The 15538-nt window shown below is 46.3% G+C and overlaps 2 protein-coding genes across 19 annotated transcripts in view; both read right to left on the reverse strand.

Annotated features, from left to right (window-relative positions):
* adgrg6 (adhesion G protein-coupled receptor G6) overlaps positions 1–8344 on the reverse strand; it is a 76633-nt gene extending 68289 nt beyond the window's left edge. For 15 of the 17 annotated variants that reach the window (XM_078943004.1, XM_078943003.1, XM_078943001.1 and 12 more), the window contains exon 1: positions 8183–8342. In XM_078943004.1, coding sequence (XP_078799130.1) covers positions 8183–8184 — 2 coding nt within the window. In that variant the 5' untranslated portion in view covers positions 8185–8342. Of the gene's footprint in view, positions 1–8182 lie in introns of all 17 variants that reach the window. The other 2 variants (XM_078943013.1, XM_078943009.1) reach the window with 2 other exon arrangements.
* Positions 8345–10143: 1799 nt separating this feature from the next.
* vta1 (vesicle (multivesicular body) trafficking 1) overlaps positions 10144–15538 on the reverse strand; it is a 37836-nt gene continuing 32441 nt past the window's right edge. For both annotated transcript variants that reach the window (XM_011491392.4, XM_004083321.5), the window contains exon 8: positions 10144–11082. In XM_011491392.4, coding sequence (XP_011489694.1) covers positions 10937–11082 — 146 coding nt within the window. In that variant the 3' untranslated portion in view covers positions 10144–10936. The remainder of the gene's footprint in view (positions 11083–15538) is intronic.

The following is a 15538-nucleotide window of genomic DNA, read 5'->3' on the forward strand; positions in this document are numbered from 1 at the left end:
TATCATGAAGCAGCAGATTTGGATAAAATGCCTGTCAGACAAATCGGAGGGCAAACATGTTTTTCCCCACATTGTTTACGGTAATCAAAAGTTCTGGCCCATGAAATCCAGAAACAAACTATTCTTATGCTGAGAGTCTGTTAGCGTCATCGTGTCACTTGCTCATCATTTTGGGTAAATGCTTTTATTTTAGGTTTTAGTCCCAACTGTGGTAACAGACCGTCTGTGGGCGAAAAATGATCAAATCTGTGCGTCAATATCAAACTCGTAGAGCGCTGAGTGAACCCGTAGAGACAATCTCCATGCACATTCTTCCTTTTTAAACCCCCCCAAATCCTGCCGACTGCACAGGGATCCCGTTAGTGCTGATCGAGTGATACGTGCGCGCTCCTGGCTGCCATTAGACAATCAGAGTGTAGTTTGTGTGGACGTCCTACAGGCCCTAACGGGTCACCTAGCCAGTTCTCACACCTTAACAATGACTAGAGTGTGGCGTAAGGACGCTGTACGAAAGCATCGGTGCATGTAACTTCTTTTTTTTTTTTTCTCCTTCTTAACTTGTTCTGTCCAACAGCTGAGCAAACAGATTAGAGCTGAAGGCTTTTTGTGTTGGACATGTTTTACTATCACAAAAAGAGGTTATATAGCTTCAAGAAACTAGAGTGTAGATTTGTATAAACCCCTTTTTGTCGTATTATTTTTTATTTATTTGTTACATTTAGTGTGTGTGGGGAGGGAGAGGGGAAGAATGTGAGGGGAGGGTGGAAGAGAGTAAAAGGAAGAAAGGTGAAAAGGTGGGGGATACAAGCACTGATTTGACTAAGTTATTAATTTAAGCTGTAACAATTATACCAGATCTGCTGGAAAGACGAATGTTACATCAAAGGTGAAAATCTGACACTAAGATGAGTGAAAAAAAATCTGTCCATCAATACACTGTAGGTAAGGAGGAGGGATGAAGCAGACAGGGAGCAGTGTGGCAGTGTGCACGTGCACGTGGGGGTGGAGATACATGCATGCTGCCGACGTGAACCGTGTGTTCATAAAGGGAGCCAGATCCTACCCAGCCAGACCAGCCAGACCAGGAAAGGGGAGGAGAGCCCCCCAGGCCAGAAGCCCCCCCAGCATCCGGACCCAGGCAGCCCGGGAGGGGAGGAGGAGGGGACCGCCCACCCCACCAGCCAGGCACAGAGAGGGCCCCCCTACAGGGGCCCCCCCAATGCCCAGAGGCACAAGCGAACCCAGTGTCCGGCCCCCAGGCCACAAGACAGGAGCGCTTAGCCGTACCAGGCGGCAGCCATGGGGGCCACCAGGCGCCGGACACCGAGACAAAGGCCAGGGACGAAGCCAGGGCCCCCGGAACCCATGAGCCGGCCACCACCCGACCGGCGCCCCGTCCCCGCAAGCCAGCCCAGGCACGCGACCTTAGCAACCCAGGGATCGCACGCACCCACAGCCGTGCTGTGTGTGTGCTGCAGGTAAAATAGGAGGTCACCAGTGTGGGGGGCTCCACCGCTGCCACCGCTGCCAAGCCGCAAAGCCCCGGCAACGGTGTATTTGCTGTGTGTGTGCTGCTAGCATGCAGTGTGTGTGTCTACAGAGGAAGTTAAAATTGTGGGGGGGGCCAGCGAAAGGTGAGCACGGATGTTTCACCGTGCCCCCCTCCACCAGACCCTCTCCACAAGGCCCTAGATGAATCAGAGTGTCTAATATGCAAGTAAAAAGCGGGGAGGAGGGCGGGTGCCAACGAGAACCCAGAGAGGGGCATCCCCAGTGAGCCCCGCCAGCATACCCCTCCCATCCAGATCCCGGGGCCCTATGTGCCTGTGTGCAATATTTGTTTGGGTGAGAGCGGGGAGGAGCGGGCGGATGGGCACAACCGGGGGAGAAGGCTCCCCCGAGCGACCGGCCCCCCAGCCGGCCGCGGTAGGCGCCCCCCCCTCCCAGAGCGGCCGGGCAGCCAGAAACGGCAAGCCAGCCGCAGTTGGAGGCCAGAGCCTCGCGGTGCCGAGAGACAGCCAGCAAGGAAGGGTCCCGGTGCCAGAACGGCGGGGCAGGGGGTCCAGCCCCACCATTCATACCCTGGCCCCCCTAAGGACTAGCACACTGCCCCCCCAGGCCCCAGAAGAATGTAACTTCTATAATGACACGTTTACCACATGCACGACAACGGTACATTCCATTGTTGTCACGTTCCTTGAGGTGGCCAAACGAGTCTCAAGGGAACTGAGTTCCGACACAGCGTCTGCATCCACTGGCGTTCAAGCGCCAACTTTCAATGAAAGGTCTATATGAAAGCACGTCAAGACGAATTTCAGGACGATTTTAGGGCTGTTTTCAGGTTCTACCAACGAAAAGTCAAACCAGAAGTTAAACCAAAAGTTAAACTTTGACCAATCAGGGGCCTGGATTTGGTAGTGACGTATGAAAAGCATTCTGTCCAAAACGCGGAAGTGCTGATGAGACAAAGCCAGGAGCAGGATTCACCAGGTTTGCACCGCTCTGACATTTCACACCAAGACGCTTCCTTTCATGACAACATGCGCTCGTATCGGCTGGCGAAGGTTCGGTGTGAGCAACACAGCTTCTTCAATGTGTATCACATGTGTGTATGTAGCAGAAGACACACTTGTCTCACTCATAAGATAAAATCAAAGCCCCCATCTTCTACTTCCAAATGTTGCAGTTCCACCAAACACCACTAGAGGCAGCAGCAATTACTTCTGGTGCCTCCCCATAGATGACACTTAACAAATAAAGTGACTATTGTTTAGGTGAAGAACCTTATCACGCATTGGTGTCGTGCTGGAAGATGTGTTGTTATTCTAATGTTTAACTGTGACTTCAGACCTGGACAGTTCCATCATTCCACCAGATAATGAATGCAGGATTTTTCAAAGTTTGCTTCTTTCCATGAAGAAGATCAAGCCATCGGTGCAACTGGCATTAAAAACGAGAACAAAAGTCACAGTTTTGAGATATATATATAATACAATATAAATAACAATTTTTTAATCAAAGACAAAACCTGTTTTTGTTCAGATTCCATAATATTTCTTCCTCTGGGGGGGTGGACAGCCAAATCGCATCCGCTCCTGGTCCGGCCCTTCTATCAAGGTTTGGAACCCTTTGTACCCCCCCTGGTCTGCAGACACATTTGAGTCTGTGGAGTCTGGTTTAAAGGATCTTTTTGGCGTTTATTCACGTGTTTTCTGTTCATGACAATCGTGCATCAAAAATGTGCGGTTTTGGTTTTTCAAGTGACTGTAAAGAAATAAACAAGTTCAACCTTCAGAAAAAAAAACTAAAAATAAAATAAAAAACACATAAAAACACAAATGCAGCTGCTGACTAATTTCAAGAAATTCACAAATTCCTGTGAAAAGTAAAAAACAAACCAAAAAGTATTAAAATGAAGCATCATAAATATTTAAACCACAGAGAACGCGGCTTCAATTAATTCAAGCATGCAGTTCTGCAAATGCATGCTGCTCCTGACATTAAAGAAAAGTCGCCTCTTTGTCAAGTCATACGTCCCGCTCCCCCCCCCCCCCCATCTCCAGAATGGAAATGGGAGTGAATGACAAGTGGAGCGAGGTCAGCGAACAAGGCTGTGGACACGGCCGCATAAAGACAGCAATTCATGAGTCTGCAGGGCTGGACGGCGGCCTGCGAGCATCCCCCCCCCCCCCCCCCCCCCTGGGCAGACATTTTGAGGCCCACATGTTCTGGACCGCCGCCTGAGAGTTTCACGCCACAAGAACCAAAATGACCATCATTTAACACTTCAGTGAACATGCTTCATGGAGATAATCCCAGAAACGGCAAAAAAAGGAAAAGAAGTCATAAAAACCGCCAAATCTGTTTCTTTTAACGTACGTAGATTATTATCCACCTTAGATTACATCCATGATTAATGGTCAGATCCACGTAGAGACATGCTTCTCTGCCATTCTTACATGTAAAAACCTAAAAATGTGTGCAGCAGTGTCTCCTCTCAGCCCCGCCCACTTCCTAACAGCCCTCTTTTGTGTTTCCTTTCAACAATAATGTCACTGTTTTGCCTCCTTACGTCCATTTCCTCCTTTTTCTCTGCAGCACAATCTCATCCTGGAGATTCTAATCTGAGGTATCCCCTGGTGGAGGGGGGGGGGGGGGGGACGGTGTGGTTTTAAAACACCTGACCAAAGATCCGGATCACAGCTACACGCTTCAACTTTACGCCAGTACAAGTGCACACACACACAAAAGTCCTTTTGGAAATCCTCCAAAGCAGAAAGACACGCCTCCCTCCGTCCCGCTTCCACGCCGTCCGCCTGCGGAGCGTCCCAACGAAAGTCAAGGGGACCCGAACGGTCCTGCTAGTGACACCATATGAGGTCATATTTCTGTTAAACACACTTTTATTTAGTGAGTAGGCCTGCACAATATATCGCAATTGTGTCGTCATCGCGACATCAAGCTGTCCAATACGCATCTCGCAAACAATGAGGAAAACTGCAATAAATGTTTACCTTAAATGTCCTAAAACAACCTTACGTCAGCTTGGAGTCTTTAAGGAATCAAATAAATCCATTTATGCATTGACCAATCAGAGTGAGCCCTTTTATGTCAGACGAGGGTCATTTGGAGTAAAATTTAAGGTTTGTTGACTCTTATTTAGATTAAAGTGTTGCAGTGAAATGACAACAGTGTTTCTGGTTGTTTTGCTATTTGTTCCTTTATCATAAGTTATATCGTCATGGCAATATTGATCGCTACTATCGCAAGTTTTCCTCATGTCGTGCAGCCCTGTTAGTGATCGTAATAAAAATGTTACTTTGGACCAAACTGTGGGACATCGCGTACTTCCTGAGTGTTTTGGATTCGTCACCAAACTCTGACCTTTGCAGAAATAAAGAAGCCTGGCTTTTCACCTGTCAATCAAAAGACCCCCCCCCCCCCCCCCCCCATTGACAGAATTGAGTTATTTAGAATTGAGTTATACAGAAGGAGTTATTCTCATTTCTCTAGCTGAAAGTAAGACGACTCGATCTCTGAGGCTCCGCCTTTCGCTCCTTGTGGGTGCCGCACATTTCATGACGTCATCCGAGACTCGGCCTCGACGGCGTGTCTGCGTTTCTCCAAAGAAAAAACAAACAGCCTCTGAACTTTTGCAAAGATGGGTGTGCATGCTGTGCAAAGAAAATGAAAGTGTTTAGCCGATCGCCGCTAGCTCCACGGAGAACCTGGGAGTTTCTGTTAGCCTGGGGGCGGGGCTAGCAGCGCAGACTCTTCTTGGAAGGGGCTGTTCCTCATGTTGTGATGTCATAATGTGAGAACACACTCGGGAGGGGCTGTTGCTGATAGAGCAGGTTTTTAGAAATGTGTGAATGGATCAAAATCCCCCTTTGGGGATGTTTTTTGTGAGGAATTCACAATTAGAAGACATTAGAAGACAAACAGTGAGGAAGCTAAAAAACAGAAAGGAATCATCTTCAGCCTCCCTTTAGTCACATCTTCAACTCCTCCAAACTCCTAACATTTGCTTTTTCCACCTGAATTCAGATTTGTGACAAACTGTCCTTAAAACTTCTCGACTGACGTTACTTTTCTCAGTAAATCTGCGGTTCAACGCCGACTCCCCTGAAGCTTCAGTGCTGCTCCACGATCTGAGTTCTTCTGGACCAAAAGTTCAAACAATCACGGCGGGGAAAACCAAACGCTGGCACTTTTCTGCAGGTGAAATCCTTGGAATTCTTCCTTCATTCCCTTTGAATGTCATGGGGATCATTTTTAATCTTCCGACTTAATGAAACCACATTCCTCTGAGTACCAAACAACCTTTGTTTTGATGTCAAACTGTCAGGGCTCCTCTGATTTCTGTCACACCTGAGAACAGGTGACCCCCCCCCCCCCCCCCCCTTGTCACGTTCTCACCGCGCCTCCTTCGCTCCTTTCCAACAGGACGTGACTTGGCGTCCTGTCCGGAGCGCTTCTCTGGGCATATCGCCTTCAAAGGTTGTGTAACAGCTGGCAGCTTAAACACCTTAAACAACGGCGTCTTTGAGAGAGACGCGTCTCACAGTGAAGGGGGGCCACGCCGCTGTGGCGGCGCCCTGGGGCACTCACCTGCAGAACCCCCACAAACAACCACCAGAACCAGAACCGGCTCCATCCTCCTTCCTGTTTTCCCTACGACAAGAAAACTGAACCGGTGGATGTTTGTGCTGACACCAAAACCGATCGTGTTCTTCGCCATCATCACCTCCAGGCGCCAGTGGTTAAAAAATCAATAAATAAAAGTTCTCCATGTTCTAGTTTGTCTCAATCTACAATTCCAAAGTCCAGCGCCCTAGAAATTTCCCAGAAGTCTCTGCAAAAAAACAATCGATGCTGACCAGATCGGCGAACATAGACCACAATGCATTGCGTCTGAACAATGTTGCCACAAGAAATGTATTTAAATGTATTTTTAAATAAACCATCAACGTCTTTAACTTCAGAAGACAGTGGACTCATCAATAATAATAATAATAAACAAAATGCTCATATTTATTAGATTTGAACTTTGTGAAGTCGATGATGTTATATCTGCTGTTTATATAACAAAGTAGTGAGCATAGTGTCCAAACTGCTTTTGACATCCACGGCTCCACATAGCAGCACTGCATGGTTTTATGGGGGTTAGGGTGGGATTACAGACACAGCCAGTGATTGGTCTGGAGAAATGATGGTACCACCGTACAAGAAGAAATGGCGCTCCCTTGTAAACAAACAAAGCTCCGACATAGAGCCAGATGATCTTCTAAACGGGCTTTTATTATTGTTAGGATTATTATTATAGTTTTTTTAATCCAAGTGCTTCATTATTGGCCGAATGGACCCAGAGGAAGCGTTAGGGTGAGGTGAGGTTAAGACGTGTTAACTACATTTAGCCGTGGATGAACTTAAACTGGAATAACATCAGACTTTATTCTGTCCGGACCCAACTGGAAACACACATTCACATGACGGGCGGGTCGGAAAGTCATCTGAAAATCTCCAGAACCTTTCCCAGGAGAGCTGGAGAAGAACATCAAGAGAAGCAGGAGAAGATGGATCCATGGAAGAACTCAGCGAGAACACAGAGGAACCTCTGGATCTCCAGCAGAAACGTGTGGACACATGTTCAGAGTACTACCAAATACTCCTGGTGGGGGTGTGATGCTTCAGAACACGGAGGATTTCTCTCTGTCATAATCTGGGTTTGGACCTGAGTAGATTACGCAGCAGAACAATCATCCAAAATGCTGCAGCAACCCCAGAAAGTTCAGAATGTCACTGAACAGAAATGATCGTCTTGTTGCAAATCGTACGTCTGCTTCATGATGCATCACATGTAATGTGGAAAGAAAATCTTTACTTCCAGAAGGCTTTTATTTTGAAAAAAAAAAGGTTGTTTTTAACCCCTTCACGCCATACGTTGTTAATTTGCAACATATCATTTAATTTAGCATCACATTGAATAAAAAAAGCCTAGAAGAAGAAAATATCAACTTTTCCTCCTAATCCCATCAAAAATGTCATCTCAGTATTTTTTGGGCGACATGAAATTGTTTCATGTTTACCATAACTTTGGATACGTTTCATTTCTTCAAAGAAATACAAAAATAAACGGATTACAAGAAGAAAAACTTTAAACAATATTTACATATAATGCAAATGACTAAAACAATATTCATAATAATCAGATTTACTGACAAAAGTTGAGTTTTTGAAATGTAAATGGGACCTTTGACGGATTTATGGCTTTATTTCAACAAAAGACAAAAGAAAGAAACTAAAGCAGCTAAAGAAAATCTGAGTTCAAAGTCGATCAAAGTGAAGAAAAACGAACTTTTGGACTGTTTCCATGTTCAGACTTTCTGAAAAGGATCTGGTGTGAAAACGGATCCGCTTCTTTGGAAGCATGCAGCGCGTGCACGCGCCCAGTGGGCTGATTTTTTTTTTTTTACCCAAATGTATGGAGGCAAAAGTCATCGGTGAGAGGAAAGGCACAGAAGTTTGATGAAAGTGAAGAAGAGGAGGCTGAAGGCTCCAGATGTGGACAGATGTTCCCCCAAAACTCAGGAGCCGCGGATTCAGAGTTTATGAAAAGAGAAAAGAAGGTTCCAGGTGAGCTCCAGCCAGGTGGGCTCACCTGGGACGTTTCAGGACTTACATGTTTGTCAGTGGAGCGGCAGCTGGCCCCCCCGCACGACCATTCTCCCCCCCAGGAAAGAATCGGGGAGCGACTTCTGCTTCAGACTCTGCAGCATCCGAATGGTCGGACTGAGGCGTTCACGGCCCGAAGTTTGAGCCACGAGAGGCGGGGAGACCGGGGAGGAGGCGGTGCGGGTCCAGCCCGGACACCGACGGGGGTGTGCTGCTTTCACTGACCCGGACCTGCCGGGAGGGGCGGCGTGAGAAGGGCCGTGAATGAGCTGCGTTAGGTCTGAATGCAAGTATTAAAAAAACCATCAGACTGACAGTGAACACAACACTTTGGTCCACAATATAGTTTGTCAGCCAGTGTATAAATACACAAATTATTACTATTATTATTATTAAAACGTGTTCGTTTAAAAAAAAATCAAACAAATAATCGTGTTAAACAAAAGTAAAAACATAAAACTAAAGTGTTTTAAAAACAAACAAACCTAATACAAATAAAATTAATGTATATTATTATAATTTTATACAAATAAAAGTGGTAAATAAAAGTAAAAACGTAAAAATAAAGTGTTGAAAAAACAGACCGACAGTGAACACAACACTTTGTTTCACAATACAGTTTGTCAGCCATTGTATAAATATATAAATCATTACTATTATTATTATTAAAACATGTTCCTTTAAAAAACTAAAGAAATAAAAGTAAAAGAAGAAAAAACATCATCAGAAGATTTTGACTTTTGGTGGATCCTTTTCTGCTTGGAGGTTAAACTCACGTCAGTCCTGAAACCTGCAGCTGTCATCTCAGCTGTGATCAGCCTGAAGGTCACCATGATGACAGCTGAGTGGGAACGCCGCCGCCGCCACATTAAACCACAGCTGATAACAGCTGCAGGACGCTGCACGCATGTGCATCAATGACTCCACCCCAGCAAAAACAAAAGAACCTGAACTCACGATGACCACATGAGTTCCTGCAAACTTTTTTAGGCTGCAGCAGGTGATCCTGGATAATTACAGGATCAGGGAATCGCATCCTGAATTCAAAAAGGACGTCATTTACAGCCTAAAACATCACTTCCTTCCACTTTCCTGCAGCCAGATGATCCTCAAAGTTTTGGAAAAGCAATCTGACAAAATCAGAGACAAATTTGAACTGGAAACCTTTACAAATCCAATAAAAAGAAAAGCTAACGATGTTTCCAAAAATGTATTTGACTGAGATCACACGAAACATACAAGAACGTCAAACCTCAACAACAGCTAAAGGTTTCCATGACTTTTTAGAATAAAGTTCCATTTAGGAATCTTTTCTTATTTAAATGCCTTAATTGGTGGCTTAAGATGAATAGATTTGTGACTTTTGGCCCTTTTTCTTTTACATTTTAACGTAAAACTAACAGTATGCTGTTAAAATGATTAAAAAAACAGTTAAAGTTAAGGTCAGGATAACTGGGATCATTTGATGAAGGGAAAACTCTTGTTTGGTTAGTTTAGTGCCCTCCATGTAAAGAACAAAAGATGCTTTTCTGGGTTTTCTCTATTGTGAATCAGGAGCAAACGGAAAAGATGCAGTTTGAAAAACATTTGTGATGTAGAAAATATGCTGGGCGGGGCCACAAGCTCCCTGCTACCAGTTTTCAGCAATGGGGAGGAGCTACTCTGAGTTAACAGTCCCGCCCACAACTCAGAGGTGAATTTTTTAATGAACTCCTGCCGCTCTACAGAAACTATGTCCTGCAGAAACTGTACTTTTATTTAGTTTGTTTAATGGCTTCAAGCCTTTAAAGCTGTAAATTGAGATTTTTTTTTTAAAAAAAAGGTTACTTTTCAGTGAAAAATGTTGGACGTTAAGCTAAAAAAAACCTTTTGATCTGGTTCTGAGCAACAGTAAATGACCAATAAACGGATCTTCAGACTGAAGCTGCAGAAAATCTTTAAAAAAACAAAGTCAGTCAACAACAAAGCTTCATTTTAAACACTTTATTCAAACAGTGAGTAACTCTGCAAACCTTCAAATCACCTTCCTAATTGCTTAGGAAGAACTAAACCAGAACAGTGATATGTCAGCTTTAACATGAAAGCAAAACGGAACCGTCCTCCACGATTTCCTCCTCAGTATCTGCGCTCTGCATGGTGGAATGAAGTGGCGGCAGCAAAAAGAAAAAGGCCCAAACCCGCTAAATTTAGAGATTGTGAAGCGAAAAGGGACGAAAAGCAGCAGAAGATCTGCAGCAAACATCTCAATCTCCTCCACAGGCGGCTCAGGACTTCCTGGTGCTCAGTCATGGCGTGACGGCGGCGAAGCTGCACTCAGCATCACCACCCGACGGATCTGCAGCGCTTCACCGCTCAGCCGACATCCTTGGAAGCTGATTGGTTGGAGCGCATGCTGGCTCCTTTTCCTGACAGAACGTGAGGAAAAGCCGCAGGAAGTGGCTCGCTGGACATCAGGATGTGCGTCTGCGGCGGCTGACGGAGGCCAACGGCGAGGCTTTGACACCGGTCCGAGTCCGTGTGTTCTGCAGTCGGTCAGTCAGTCATCCAGCCAATCAGAGCCCCGCTGTCAGACACAGGCGGCCATTGTTTCCCTTGATTTGTCCTGGTGTGTCCTGTGTGTGTGTGTGTGCACGTGTGTGTGTGCACGTGTGTGTGTGCGCAGCGCCCAGACCTCGCCGTGGGCCAGATCAGTGACAGATAGAAAACGGGAGGACTAAAGAAAAGTAGGAAAGGAGGAGTCAGATGAAGGAGGACAAAGAAGTCATTCTTTCCCCGTGGTGAGGAGCTTCAGGGCTTTCTGGAGGTTCTGGATGGCCGTGCCGACGTCCTCGTACTGCAGGGCGCTGCCCGCGTACTTGCAGTACTTCTGCGCCTTGGTGAAGTCGTCGGCGGAGAGCTGCAAGCCGCCTGGGAGGAGGAAGGGGGGAGGATGGAGGGAGGAGATGACAAACGAGAGGGAAAGGGTCAAAACGACGAGCAGGTTCATGTGTGGCAATTAAGAGACACAATGAGGCGCAATCAGTCATCATTACAGAGTCAATGAGGCTGCAGACAGAAACACAAAGACGCCGTCCACGAGGGACAAAAACACCAACAAATTCACCACACACTTTCTGACGCACAAATCCTGCAAACACCTGCATAGAAATAAAGTCGGGCCGGGTGAAACTGTTTGGTGCAGGAACTTTGTGAGTGTCTGATCTTCAGAAAAAAGGCAGATTTTAAGCATACAGGAGAAAATCAATGAAAGATTTAAGGCGATGGAAGCACTGATTATTACTAAAAAGCCTTTTGAAAAGAGATCTAACACATGGAACTTTTGAGGCAACATCCTCTTAATTCCTTTCAATCAGCGTCTGAACCCGCTCATCCATCCATCTTCCTCCGCTCATCAGGGACCGGGTCGTGGGGGCAGCAGTCTAAGCAAAGATGCCCAGACTTCCCTCTCCCCAGCCACTTCCTCCAGCTCCTCTGGGGGGGCCGCGAGGCGTTCCCAGGCCAGCCGAGAGACGTAATCTCTCCAGCGTGTCCTGGGTCTTCCCCGGGGCCTCCGCCCAGTGGGACATGCCCGGAGCACCTCTCCAGGGAGGCGTCCCCCGTGAACCGCCCCCTTAACGTGATGGGGGAGTTTGAGAGCTGGAGTGATCCAAGGAGCTAAGCTGTCTGGGGTTTTTTCCCCTGGTAGGGTCTCCCATGGCAGTTTAGAAGCCCCTGATGAGAAGAAAAATCAAGGACCGAATTACGTCCCCTGGATTGGTGTCACTGGGGACCCACTCTGGAGCCAGGCCTGGGGTTGGGGCCCGCAGCCTGGTGACCGGGGCTCTCCCCAGTTTTGCCCAAATGACACCCCCGGTCTACATGGGCCCAGCACCCATAGGAGACCTCAGAAGGGGCGGGTGCAATGTGGTGTGGGTGGCAGTCAAAGGCGGGTGCCTTGGCGGCCCAGACCCCAGTCATGGAACTTGGCTTAGGAAGGTTGTTGAAAAACAGCTTTCCGGTTCCCAGAGAGACCCGGTTTCCTTCATGGCCTCCGTCGGTTACAGAGAGCAGGTTTCAGGTTTGCTACCTGGTTACGTAACCACATGTAAACACGGTTCTTCTCCTGAAACCTGGAGTGAACAGACCTCCTCTGGCTGCTGACATGATGGAAAGTTATGTGAAAAACACGATGACACCTTTCATGTTTGACGCCGCGCCATGATTTTTCCACTGACGGCAGTCAGAGGGTGAAAACATGAAGTCAGGTAAGCAGGTTTAAAGCCTTTCTGCTGTTTAGCATGGCGTGGGGGGTGGGGTGGGGTTGAATCTCTGCTTTTTTTTATCTTTATTATTGTCCAGTATTCTTGTGATTCTTGATGCACCTGCATGAATTTCACCCAGCTCCGTGTACGATAAAAATAAAGCATTCTATTCTGTTCTGTTCTATTCTATTGTATTCTATGTGAATGTGGTGTGAGGATTCATGAACACCTGCACCAAGTGAAGACCCATCAAACGTCTGAAGAGTCTCCTTCATCCAGATCATGTCATCCCAGGATTCTGGTCTTCAGACCAGCTGGACCCCTAAAATTTGATCTGAAGACGTTTCTCTGATCATCCAGGAGTCTTCCTCACTTCCAACATCTGATGAAGAACTCCGCTGGTTTATGCTCCGACTGCCTCGGAGGCGTGGATGTGATCAAACGGTCCCGGGTTTATGAGGACGGTCTACTAAATCCTGGCGTGTCTCAGAGGTGGGGGCTCTCCATTTGGACATAGACGCCTTCCTTTGTTGTTGTTTAGCGTCCCCAAAGTGCAGATCCGGGTTCTCCCGATGCCTGAATCAGAGAACTGAGCCGCGTTAGAGTGAAGTCAATTCATGGACGCCACCAAGCAGTGATTGGTCCAGGTCGGTCTGAGTCAACGTTTCTATGGTAACCACCAATCAGGAGTGAGCTTTCTAGAAGGCCACACCCCCTGTGTGTCTACAGAAGTCTATGGGATCTTGGTACTTCCTGTTTGGAACCTTGGGGGGCAGGGCCCACTCATTCCAGTTCTCATCCACAGTACTGGACAGTACCGCGCCTGTCTGTTGTCTTTCAGGGTGTTGCTGGGTTTGAAGTTAACAGGAATGCTATATTTGCTGAAAATTCCCCTGAGGTTCCCCGACACGTCAGGGGGTTCCACCGCCGTTCCCCTTTTTTCTGCAGGACTGACAGCCTGAAGAATAGAATCCTGGAACAAACGGTCAGCTGTTCTTCCTTCATCCGACCAGATCCGTTCAGATTCCACCAATAGAACGTCCTCCAGAGGTTCAAACCTCCACAGCCGGTCACATATTTGGATTGTCTGCAGTTAGAGAGATTTCTGAGAGAAGTTTCCGTCAAACACTTAAAGCTCCACCATCTGCTGCGTCACGGAAAAACCACACTGCTTTTGACAGCACTGTGGGATTATGGGTAATCTGACATTAAAAAGCAACCTGCAGCCTTTAAGGCCAATACACACCAGTGGATTAAACTCTGCATTCCATGTGAGGAGGTGGGAGAACGTGGGTTATCACGCAGAACTTAATTTCAGAGATTTTATCCTTAAGACAAAAACCCCTCCCCCCCTAGCTCGTCTAGAATCTCGCCATCTTCAGCTGTTCTTATCGCTTTCAAACATTTGGTCGCGGTTCATCACGCCACGTCCAAAGACAGAGGGGCGGTCCGGGCTTCTTTCCTGCTGCCTGTCACCGTTACTGTCAGTTCCAATTCTAAGAGGACAGATGATCGGACATGACGCGAGCGTGGACTCTCTTCTCTGCCTCTTTGTGAAGGAAACCTCTTGATATGTGGAGGAATGAAAGTTTCAGCCTGCTGCCATAACATCAGCGTCTGAATCAATGCGCCGCAGAAAGACCCCGTCGTTCAAACAGGCGTTCCTTTCCCTCCCTGTGGCTCAGAGTCACACATTATCTGCAATCTTTTCTCCTTCTTTCAGCGTCCCAAGTGAGACGTTTGCAATAAGCGATGAGGATAAATTCCACTCTCTTTTAACTCTTTGTGCATCTGCAGCTTGTTATAGAGCCCTCCACCCATCAGAGCCGCAGGACGACTGCAGAACAAAAACAACATCTTCAAGTGGGTGTAACACCAACATGCATTCATCCTCCTGCTCCGCCGGCAGCTACAGCCACAGTTCTGCTTTCACCGAGTCCCACTTTCCTTTCCAACCTCATGAGGAGTTTGGACAGCTGATGGGAGGCGTGCTGGACCATAAAAAACGGTTTTAAAGAGAGATTCAATTAGATGAGTTTTTTTCTTCTTCTATTAACTTTACATTTGCTATCTCCTTCAATTGAAACTGTTAATCTTCACCTTTTACACTTTTACATAGTTAGTTTTTATAATTTAGAGGTGTAAAAAGGAAATCTCAACCTGATATTATTTATTTCCTGCTTTACTTTGTTTCTGCAAATGTTTTTCTCTCTGGAAACAATGTTCCCCTTATGTTCCATAATACTTCCACCGTCTATCTAAATCGTTATTTCATCCTCTACATGTTGGTTCCTGACCCAACATGACTCAGCACAGAACATGAGGCGGAACCAGAAGCTGCCCTGCTGAAGCCAGTGTTTTACATTTGCACCACAGACAGATGTTGGGTCTGCTGAGCGAGCAGCAGCTGCAGGTGAGCTTCAGAGGCGTGAACGTCAGCTCGTCTCCACACAAAGGGTGCAGACGGGATCAGACTGACCGCAGGGCTGTCCGCTGCACTGCAGACAAATGATTGATTTCTGTGCGACAAGTCAGTTTCAGCTCTGTGACTGGATGGCGTCGCAGGACGAGGAGTTTCAAGCGGTACGGAAGGTTGAATGAGAATGTTACCCATTGGCTACCATCACAAAAAAAAGGTAAAGAAAATAATAAAACAATGTCTGCAATAATCTCAGTGAAATCTCACCTTTAACCTCAATTCCTTCTGACAGCCAAACTTTACAACAAAGACATCCACTCACAGTATGTAGTTAAATATCAAAGACATTCTACTTTTATGAATAAACCTTGGTGGGCGTGGTCTGCCTGGTGACCGTCAGAGAACAGCTTTAATGGCTCATCAAAGGTGTGGTGGCTTCATGTCCACTAAGGTGGTGAAAACCACCAATTTGAAAAAGAAAATGGCTCAAGACGTATGCAGTGATATATATATATATATATATATATATATATATTTATGCCACCATGTTGCACACAAAACCTTATAAGTTGCAAAAGAAAATATTAAATATTTGCTTCAAATACTTTGTCTTTGCCATCAAATTATTTTTTTTCTGTGCATTCAAAACTTTTATTTTCACTTTCAAAACTTTTTTTAATTTTTGTTTTGTTTTAAAATAAAT

Source organism: Oryzias latipes, chromosome 24, assembly GCF_053564925.1.
Source record: "Oryzias latipes strain Hd-rR chromosome 24, Olatipes_Hd-rR_3.1".
Taxonomy (NCBI): domain Eukaryota; kingdom Metazoa; phylum Chordata; class Actinopteri; order Beloniformes; family Adrianichthyidae; genus Oryzias; species Oryzias latipes.